This window comes from Chanodichthys erythropterus, chromosome 15 (genome assembly GCF_024489055.1).
Source record: "Chanodichthys erythropterus isolate Z2021 chromosome 15, ASM2448905v1, whole genome shotgun sequence".
Taxonomy (NCBI): Eukaryota; Metazoa; Chordata; class Actinopteri; order Cypriniformes; family Xenocyprididae; genus Chanodichthys; species Chanodichthys erythropterus.
This window is the reverse complement of record NC_090235.1, coordinates 3,879,133-3,890,142: the sequence shown is the minus strand read 5'-3', so window position 1 is coordinate 3,890,142 and position 11,010 is coordinate 3,879,133. Positions and strand designations below refer to the sequence as shown.

The 11,010-nt window shown below is 34.8% G+C and overlaps 1 protein-coding gene across 3 annotated transcripts; it reads left to right on the top strand.

The window, feature by feature from the left end:
- Window positions 1-123: 123 nt before the first annotated feature.
- Window positions 124-10,684, top strand: LOC137037675 (probable ATP-dependent RNA helicase ddx6). Of its 3 annotated transcripts, XM_067411867.1 has the most exons (15): window positions 125-304; window positions 1,155-1,231; window positions 1,324-2,065; window positions 2,590-2,653; window positions 2,809-2,913; window positions 4,302-4,431; window positions 4,530-4,676; window positions 4,781-4,875; window positions 5,028-5,150; window positions 5,230-5,358; window positions 7,218-7,334; window positions 7,418-7,481; window positions 7,602-7,703; window positions 8,002-8,248; window positions 8,411-10,684. In XM_067411867.1, exons 3-14 carry the CDS (start codon window positions 1,881-1,883, stop codon window positions 8,226-8,228), a joined length of 1,488 nt encoding a protein of 495 aa, XP_067267968.1. In that variant the 5' UTR covers window positions 125-304; window positions 1,155-1,231; window positions 1,324-1,880; the 3' UTR covers window positions 8,229-8,248; window positions 8,411-10,684. The 3 variants fall into 3 exon arrangements, with proteins under 3 accessions (XP_067267967.1, XP_067267968.1, XP_067267966.1); XM_067411866.1 differs by having other exon boundaries at window positions 124-304; window positions 1,155-2,065; window positions 8,406-10,684; XM_067411865.1 differs by having other exon boundaries at window positions 1,155-2,065.
- Window positions 10,685-11,010: the final 326 nt, after the last annotated feature.

Below are 11,010 nucleotides of genomic sequence, written 5' to 3'. Positions count from 1 at the left end.
GACTAAGAATGCTTGAAATACACTATGGTTACCTTAGTAATTTTAAGGAGAAAAAGAAAGAAACGCAGTAAATAAATCAATGTTTAATAGTTGTAGGGTCACAAGAGCCTCCGTACCGCTGATGGCAGCATTTCAGATGTGCGGCGCTGATATCAACCCCACTGACGTTCAATACATGTCGACCGTGTTGACAGAAATACAACAAAGAGACAAGCTGCTTGTAGCGACATGATAAATACTACGTTGATAACCAAGTAATTTACCTTAACGTGTAAGGCAGCATAGGATATTGATACGAATAAAGGTAAATGTTTGGTTTTTACCGTCGTGTATTATGAAGTGCCGTTAATATTATAATGTTAACCACCTAGCTTAGCACAAATCATCTGCTAGCTAAATAATTTGATGTCAGTCTTTTGGGGATTTTTTTATGATTTGCCTTAAAGTAACTAACAAGTAAAGCGATGTTTATATTATTTATGTTCTGGAAACAATTATCAGTGTCATTCTGTGTAAGTTTGAGATGCTTTTGTTTAAAAAGTTAAAGCCAGACTTTTATTTCATATTCTAGAGTTGTGAAAACTATCGAAGAGACACGCTGTCCGTTTTTATATTTTTTTCCGTTTACAGGTTGTAGTGTAAAAGTTTTGGTTTGAATTGACTGAAATGTAATTATTTGTAAACAAGCGAAAGTATATATGGATCTAAGCCAGTGACATTTATTTACCAAATGTAAGATAGTAAGGCATTTTAACGGGGTTAAAGTTACTGTTAATGACACTAACTAAAAAGTACCATAATGTTACCATGTTTTTTATTTATTTTTTTTACATGTTAATTGAATATATATTGCTTTAAGTACCACATAAATACCATGGCTTTTGAATATGGGAATCATCCATTTAATACCGTCACTGTAGCACGGTAACGTTACTTTTTTGCCAGGGGAGCATAAAGAAATATTATCACATTTGCAAGTTTTACAGAAACTTTTAATTTACAATAAATAACCATAGGTTCCACCAAAATAACAGTTAATATATTTACTATTGTAAAACCGTAAAAATATTTGGAATCCCTCAAAGCTTCCTGAATTTTTCCATGTAATGTGCAATTTGTAAATTGTCATTGATTTCCACATGGTTTCTCTGCAGGTGGCACAGGTGTGAGCACAACTTTATTTGAACACAGAGGAAAGGACATACACAAGAAGTCCAACTGGCTATTTATAGTACTGGCTTGTTTTCAGCCCTGTTTGACTTTTGAACGAAAGTGTCACCCTGAAGTGTTACTTTGTCTATTTTTTTTTTTTTTTACTCTCAGATGTGCTGGAGTGAATCCTACGAGCCAGACAAATGTATAAATGAACCGAGACTGGTCTCTCTGATCAGAGTTTTACTGCATCTGAACAAGAAAGAGTGAGAATCGGCAACCAAAAGACCACAAAGCACTGTTTTTGCAAAGTAATATTGCATAAGTGTAGACACACAAAAAGAAAGTTCTAGTCCAGAGAAGCATTAGGTATTTCTGTGCTCCACACTGCCTTAGCAGACTAGTTCTTTATCACACCTGTTCGGGTATAATTATCTATACTGCGCGCAGGTGTGCGATATTTATGCATATAAATATTTATTTCTCTTCTTTTGGAAGAGCTCTTATAATACACCTTGGGTGGCAGCATTGCTCTTATTAATAGAGCTTAAGCTGTACGTTGAATTTGTAAATATCTCATAAGATTCTTTAGTGAAACTTTTTTACTGAGACCTTGTGGACACTGTGAATGGCTCATTAGGTCTTATTAGACCTTGGTAAGGCATTAGAAAGTGAAAAAGACTTGGACAAAAAATATAAACTGACAATACCCACAAAGCAGTGATAAAATGGCAACAAGGATGGAGAATGCTGGCCCAGCTGTCATGGGGTTGAACACACACAACAGGCAGTGTATAGGACAGCCTAAAGCCCCCTCTCAATTAGGACCCCAAACTGCAATTGCTCAGCCTGGAAAGGAGCCCATGGGGCCCCAGAAACCTGCTAGTGCATTTCAGGAAGGACCTGGCATCAGGTAAGCTTAAAATTGTCACATTCAACAAACTTGATTGCTTAGTTAGAATGTGCGTCTATTATATATGACATATCTATGTAATTTTTGAACTTTTTAATGTTTTTAAAATAAGTCTCTGATGCTCTCTTAATATAGTAATATTGGTAATATTATTGAAATATTAAATAAATGTTTTCTATATTAATATATTTAAAAATGTTATTTATTTATATGACGGACTGAATTTTCAGCATCATTACTCCAGTCTTCAGTGACACATGATCCTTCAGTACACAAGCAACATTTCTTTTTTTTTATCAGTGTTGAATGCAGTTGCATGGAAAGTAAACCATACTACAATTTTAAGATTTAATGAATAGAAAGCTCAAAGGAACAGCATTTATTTGAAATAGATTTTTTTTGTTACATTATTTTTTTTTACTGACTTTACTGTCACATTTGATCAATGGAACGTGTCCTTGCTGAATAAAGTGAGTAATTTCTTTTAAAATGGTAGTATATCACTTAACAGTACTTATACACAGGTTTGGTGATGACTGGAAAAGAAGCCTACAGCTTCCCGATAAGGACAATAGAGTCAAAACTTCTGTAAGTCTTTTTGTGGATTTTGATTTTTAACTTTCATTTTTAAAACAACTGTGCAATCAGAATCCCCAAGTAGTGTAATGCCAATATAAAGATGCCTTGTTTTTACACATATATCTCCTCTTGATGCATCTAATCTCATGCTCTTTCTTTTGAAGGATGTGACTGCAACCAAAGGAAATGAGTTTGAGGACTACTGTTTAAAGAGAGAGCTGCTGATGGGAATTTTTGAGATGGGCTGGGAAAAGCCCTCCCCCATTCAGGTAATTGATGCAGCAACTGCAAAACCAAGACAAGTAAAAAAAATTTGCACAAGAATCCTAGATAAAAAACAGTGCCTCGCTTTTTATTTTCTTTATCCGTTTATTCTTGAATCATTCTAATATTGCACATAATAAACCTTGAAACAGCTCCTGCATTACCAAAAGTGGTAGTGGAACTGTAAATCAGTCACCAGCTGTAGCCGCAACGTAGAACATCTGTCATTCAATCACAAACAAGCATTCATTAGTAATGTATTATTAATGTTGCCTACAGAATTCAGTTAGAATGCTCCTAAAATTCAAGATATTGGGGGGAATATGCCCCAGTATGAGTTTTTGTCTCATATTTATTTTATATGATATAGTTAAGCAACATCACACAAGCAACGAGTGCAGTATTTGTCCCGAATAGCAGGATATGCAAATATGATAATGATTTTATAAAACAGTTCAACACCAATGAAAATATTACCTATATAGCCACAGCAGAACAGTTGTGCATCTCCAAGCAACACACAGCAGTGTTTTGTTTCTAAATGAATCCACATTTTGAACAATTGGGTAAACGGTAATTCAATGGCCCATTCAGAAAGAGAGCCATTTACTTCATCCCTGAATGGATCAGAATTGCCAAACTGAATTGAATGAATAACTTAATGACTTACTCATCAGATATTTACCGCCACCTACTGGCAGTTTTAGTTTCTTATTTAGAGTATCATTTTGTTTAATTTTTTTTTTCATATTTCCATATTAATAAAAAACCCATTAAAGGGATAGTTCACCCAAAAATGAAAATTCTGTCATAATTTACTCACCCTCATTTCGTTTTAAATATGTATGAGTTGACTGACTTTCTTTCTTACATCCATTCCGACATTGGATGTTCTTATGTTGGAAACCAAACTGTTTTGGTTACCACTGACTTCTATTGTATGAAGAACAACAACAAAATACTGAGACATTTTTAAAATTATCTTCTTAATGATGATAGAATTTTGGTTGAACTATCCTTAAATACCTATTTTAAACCCATTAATCTCACGGCATTATTTAATTGTAATTGCAGTGTAAATTTATGCCACCTCTGAGCTGCAATAAAAATAAATATAGCTAAATACCAGTTCAGATGCAGCTTCTGGGAAAAAAAAAAAAAAATCATGGCAGTTTGTGTAATAAATTCTCTGTTGAATCAAATAAAATATTTCTTTCTAAAGTTACTTTTGTATGGTATAATGACACATCATGTAATTAATTAGATTAAAAATTGTAATTACTTGACAGCCCTTATTTATATAAATTTTAATCTATTAATCAACTTATCACTCTTTCTGAAAAATATTATTGTCAGTGTTTTTGCTTAAAAAAATTTTTTTTTTTTATTTCAGGAGGAGAGTATTCCTATTGCCCTCTCTGGACGCGATATACTGGCTCGTGCCAAAAACGGGACAGGAAAGAGTGGTGCATACCTGATCCCCCTACTAGAGAGAATTGACATGAAAAAGGATTATATCCAGGGTATTGCTTTCTCTCTCAAAACATTTTACACAGGATATACCTTTTTTTTATTCCCCCCCCTTTTTTTTAAACTTTGCTATCTTTCTATTCGCCTGCAGCCATCGTGATGGTTCCCACTCGTGAACTAGCTCTGCAGGTCAGTCAGATCAGTATTCAGATCAGCAAGCACCTGGGCGGTGTCAAAGTCATGGCAACCACAGGGGGGACCAACCTTCGAGATGATATCATGCGCCTGGATGAGACGGGTAATGCTCAGTAATCACGTAAAATGTACCTAATCACTGTAAAGAGATAACAGTGTGATCATCTTCTGCAGTAAATGCATGTTGTTCAAAACTCTTTTCTGCAGTTCATGTTGTAATAGCAACACCTGGAAGAATTTTGGACTTGATAAAAAAGGGCATAGCCAAAGTGGATAAAGTTCAGATGATGGTTATGGATGAGGTGAGCATTGCACAAGCTTAATGCCCATCAGAATAATAATAACATATTTACAGTTGCACACTGTCATAATTGAACATCTTAACAGTTAATTATGTTTAGATGTTAGTACCACCAATATTACAGTTGAAGCTTCATTTCTTGTTTTATTATAGGCTGATAAGCTGCTCTCTCGGGACTTTGTGGTTCTTATTGAGGACATCATTGGTTTCCTTGCGAAGAACAGACAGATACTGCTCTATTCAGCCACGTTCCCCATCAGCGTACAGACGTTCATGGTTAGAGAAATGCTTTCATTCTGCTTCTCTCTCTTTACATCTGATGGTTTTCCATTTATTCGCTTTTGTGTGTCTTCAGGCAAAGCACCTGCAGAAGCCCTATGAGATTAATCTGATGGAGGAACTGACCCTAAAGGGCATTACCCAGTACTATGCTTACGTCACAGAAAGACAGAAAGTCCACTGCCTCAACACTCTGTTCTCCAGGGTAAATAGTGACTTTAATTTTAGGACATTTTAAAAAGTAATATTTAGGCTGGGTAAAATGTCATGTCACAACCATGATTTCAGCTTAATTTTGTATTCTGAAGGGTTTTATTTATTTATTTATTTAGTTTTTTCTACTGCTTTAAACAAATTTAGGATGTGTTCGCACTTGTAGTTTGGTTCTCTTGATTCATTTGGTCCGGTGTTCTGACAATTTGTGCTATCCTGTCAGATTTTGCTACCTCCCATTGAAACTGTAGGTAGCACAATTCGACAGCGAAAAATGCTACCTATTAGATTGTGTTAAAGGTGCTAAAGAGGATCTTTCCGTTGACTGAGAAACCAAAGACTGTTACTGAGTTTTTGAAATGAGCGCATGCGTAAGAACAACCCCCCTCCTTCACAGCTCATTTCGAGGGAACACCTCCCAAAACTCGTGCACGAGTATTGGAACATGAGTGTTTGTTTATCACCGGCATTCGCTGTGTCGTGTTAGTGGATTCATTATGTCGGACTCACCGCAGGTAACTCATAATCTGCAGTTGTTACTCCTGTCTCCTGACAAAAACATTACATGCGGCGCCTGTGGAGTGTGGAAAGTTACTGGAGCGCGCAGCCGTGCACATCTCTCACAAGGAACGTCATGGCAGTGATTGACAAGCCAGAGGGCCAACGATTGGCTGATGTTTTTAAGGCCCTACCTCGTGCACAGATGATGTATATTAATATTATTCCTTTCAGTGCACCTAATAAATAGTCTTTTATCAGTTAGTAAAGACAGTTTCAAGTAATATTGCAAAAATGTATAAAACAAAACATCCTCTTTAGCACCTTTTAATGTGGTTTAAGTCTTTATTAACTCATATTAACATACCCTTAAAATAATGCAAGTACAGCAGTGTTAGCACAGTCTGATATAGCATTATTCGTTAGAACAAATACAAATCGACAGTGAAAAATGCTGCCTAATCAGATTGTGCTTTATTAATGTCTACACCTACCCCAACCCTAAACATACCCTTGCAACAATGCAAATACAGTAAAATTATGTAATATTGATGTATGCACACGCAGTAAGCCCAGGTAGGATAATCTGATGGGTAGGATGAAATGTCAGGACACCGGACCAAAGAAAAGAAAATTCATAACCTTTGATTGGCCATTGTTCACACACTAAACAGATATGTCTGTGATTGGCTATAATGACCAATGCTTCAAAAACATGTTTGTATTAGGCATATTTGAATCTCTTAACCAAGTGCTTACACAGATACACACAGGAGCGTTTGAAAGCAGGCGTGTATCAGCTTGTCTATCCTGTGTGTATCTGTGTAAGCGCTCGGCGTCAAAGATGTCTATTTACATGATTTACAACATGTTTTTGAAGCGTTGATCATTGTAGCCTATCTGTTGAGAGCCTGAACACAATGGCCAATCAAAGGTGTTTAAGAATCCGCTCAACAGTGCTTAAAATGCTGCTGTCACATTTTTTAAGTTTCAGTACCTAAGTCGGTACTTTTGACAACCCTATTTCCAGCCTTTACTCTCATGAGTTACCTTTATCTTTGAGCGCTTTATACAATACAGATTGTTTCAAAGCAGATTTACAGGGATAAACAGGAAAATAATTATTCAGTGATGCGAACAGAGTTCAATTCTGCTGTAAAGCAGCTCTGAAAAGAAAAGTGATGTTATCAACCAGCTCAGTTCAGTTCTCATCTGATAATGTCAGTGCAGTTAAATCAATAATACTGCTGAATGTTATGTGACCCCAGCTAAGTTGTGGTATTGTTTTGTGAATTATTACCAAATGCATAATTTCTACAGTTGACATGACCCACGCTCTTGTACTCTCCACAGTTGCAGATCAATCAGTCCATCATCTTCTGTAACTCTACTCAGCGAGTGGAGCTTTTAGCCAAGAAGATCACACAGCTGGGCTACTCCTGCTTCTACATTCATGCAAAGATGATGCAGGTACGTCTTTTGTTGTTGTCAGTTCCAGTTTAATTCAAATCTGTTCAGTATGACACTGTAAACACATTTCATTCACATGGCAGGAATACAGAAACCGTGTTTTCCACGACTTCAGAAATGGACTCTGCAGGAACCTTGTTTGCACAGGTGAGTTTTTCTTTCTTTTGCATAATTGTCTAATAATAACCTCTTAACCCCAACTATAAAGATGAAATGCATGTTTTAAGGTATTCCTAATTCAGTGAATTTATGCACTTGAAACAACAGATTTATTCACTAGAGGCATTGACATCCAGGCAGTAAATGTGGTCATCAACTTTGACTTCCCCAGGAATGCAGAAACGTATCTGCATCGCATAGGACGCTCAGGTGAAGTTGACAAGCATAAAAGATGCTTAGTGTTTTGGATTCAAGTTATTTACATTTTTATTTTATATTATATTCCCTCCATTTTTCTTTTCTTTATCTGTTTATCTTTATAGTCATTCTAATTTTATTTTACTTTTTAACACTTTTTTTAAAATTCTTTTTAGTATTTTTTTTTTATTTTGTAAATAATTACAACCACTTTAATATTTTTAAATTGTAGTTTATAATGTGTTTTAAGTAATTATAACAACTTTTATTTAATGTATATAATTTTACGGTCACTGTGTTTAATTTGTAGGAAGGTTTGGACATCTGGGTTTAGCAATCAATCTCATTACCGCTGAGGATCGTTTTAACCTGAAGACCATTGAGGACCAGCTGATGACGGACATAAAGCCCATTCCCGGCAGCATCGATAAGAGCCTGTATGTGGCAGAGTTTCACTCTGTCGACCCTGACTGTGAGGTGGAAGCAGAGGCAGAAGCAGAGGCATTTCAGCCTACCGGAGGGTCTGACGCCCCTTAGGGAGCACCATCAGAGAGCAGGTGAAGGCATACAGCTAATAACATTTTACACATGTAATGGGGAAATACATTAAAGTCCAAAGTTTCTTTATTGATCTGATAATGTCTAATATTGCAATATTATATTTCCATATGAATCAGAAATCATATGAGTGACTTTACATCTGTTTTTTTCTAGGACAGTTGGAGAAATTGAACCTGACTTTTGCACAAGCATCTGCTATTGCACAAACCAGTTACTTCTCGGCTCATATCTTTCCTCATCTTTTCCACTTCCACAGTATTTTTTTTTTAGTCCCTGTCAATGTTTTGCTCTTTCGTTTGCATTCATTGTTCATTTTTTGGGGGTTATGCCTCTTTATAAATGACTATACATTCCAGTTGAGACTTGCAATAATAAAAACTAAGCATTCAGAGAACAGTTCGTGTTTGATAGAAAACAATAAACAAAGGTATTGGTGAAAATAGAGCGCAGAATGCTTGCATCATTAGTTGAGAATTTATACTCAAACCCTAGAACAAAATATGTTTAACCCAAGTGCCTTTAATAAATATCATCTCTGTCTTAGATTGAAATATGTCATTGCTATGTTGAAGTATTCCCAAAGACTAAACCGCAGGGTTTTGCAGCATATTGGTGCTACTTGATTCCTCGAACATGAGAAACATTTTCAAATTCTATTCATATTCATATTCATATGTTTGAGGCAGCTGTAGAAACCAGCTTACATTGAAATATTGCAGAGCTCAGGATTGAAGTGTCAACACTAATATTGCACTAAACTGCCTGAGGGAAAAAAAAAATTGCATTCATTTTGGTGATTTTTAAAGTTTCATTGGCAGTTATTGACAAATGGTTGACAGTATTGTTCATTTTGAAACCATTAAGAAACAGCGGTAAATTATGGTTTCAAACAGAGAGACAATTTGTGGAAATGTTTGTATTTTTTGATGAGGTTTTTTTTTTTTTAAATAAAAATTTGAAACTACTGTATTAGATATTCCTAATTTAAATGGGCATGCCAAAATGTAAAAGATGTCAGACTATTACATGAAAGCTGATTTAAGTCACCACAAATTATGTTTCTGAATGCAATGATCAAATCCTTACATTTTCATCCAAAAATACGTCAAATATTTGTCAAAAGGGGCTGTTTGGTTCATTTTATTTTCATTTATTCAAAGGTTGGTGAGAAGAGCATTTTGTTGTTCCCTCTACGTTGCATCTTTTACAGTTTTCATTTCTTTAGATATTAATGAATGTATGAAGTGGCTAATGAATGGACTTTATGACATTGCTATTTCCAGATATTTTTATTTTTGTTTGCTAAAATGTTTGCTTTTACTAAATTTTGCCTTTTCATATTCTGTCTAGTGAATTTTTGTGATTAAAAAAAAACATACAAAAAATATATACACAAGTACATAAATATACACATATTACTTGGCAGGAAGGAGGTACTTTGGATTTGTCAAAAATGCTTTTTAATTCTATTTTGATGTTTGCAAGAGGAACTTTTCATAAACTTGTGTTTCAATTATGATTTTTTTTTTTTTTTTTTTTTTTTTTTTTTAATCAAGACAGAGTATTTTTGTAGCAAAATTGTAGCATCTTCTCAGTGGCAGCTGTGGTTCCCCCCCAGAGATGTTCTTTATTGTGGAAAAATAGTTATTGCTAAGCAGGTATCCCTGCTGTGGCATGTAGCTTAAAGCTTTAGTGAAAGTTTGCATGTTTCTTGAACTATTAAAACAGTGCAGTGCAGGCAAATGAGCATTGCCCGGTTAAATTAGAAAACCTTGAGCCAGATTATAAATCTCTGCTGATGATGCTGTGCTGTTGATATTTGTCCATGTAAGTTTAGTTGAAGATTATTCAAAATGGACAAACTTTAATTCTTTATCCATCCTGCAGTGATGAGCTGTTTTTTCTTTGTTGCTATTGTTTATGGTGAGGGTGTTTCTGAAAATAAAAATGTATATATTATATAAATAAATGTGGGAGCAAATTTTGTGAGGACAAATGTTTATTTAATATTGGATTTCAAGATAAAAACTAAAGCAAGCCAAAAGTGTATATGTATACATATGACCATAAATATGCAGACATGCATTGTAAGTCTAACTGATGCAAGAATGCTCATGACAGTGTGTGTGACTGTCTGATTGATTTATGTTTTGTATATAATGTTTATTTCATTCAAATAGCTGAGGTTACAGTATGTATAGTTGGAAAAGAATAAGTGTGCAATCTCTCCTAAAATTCAATACATTCAAATCAGAGAAAACAGTAGGGGCTTTTTACTTTTTTTACTCAATGTGAAATACTAGGCCATTACCTGCATGTATTCCTTTACTTTAACATTACATATGCCATATATTGATTTAAGTCCCTTCCGGGGGATGGATTTTTTTTGTATTTTGTGCAGAGGCAACTCCTAAATTATTAAACTTTACTATTAAATTGACTGAAGTACCACAGTTTATATTCTGTCAACAATTAAAGAAAATATTTTAAATGCTCTTTGTGAATCTAAATGTTTTTAAGGTGGTTTATCTGAAATTTGTCACTCACATGTGTTCATAAATCTTATTAAATTGTGAAATAAATAAATATATATAGTCATAGGCGATATTGCTGCTTTTTACAGTACAGTTTTATAGTTCGACTGACTAGCTTTCATCTCGTCCTGGGTTGTCACCATTTATTTCGTTTAGGCACTAAAAGTGGATCTATTGCACAATTGGAATGACTAAACATTAGTTATATTTGGTTGTATATATAA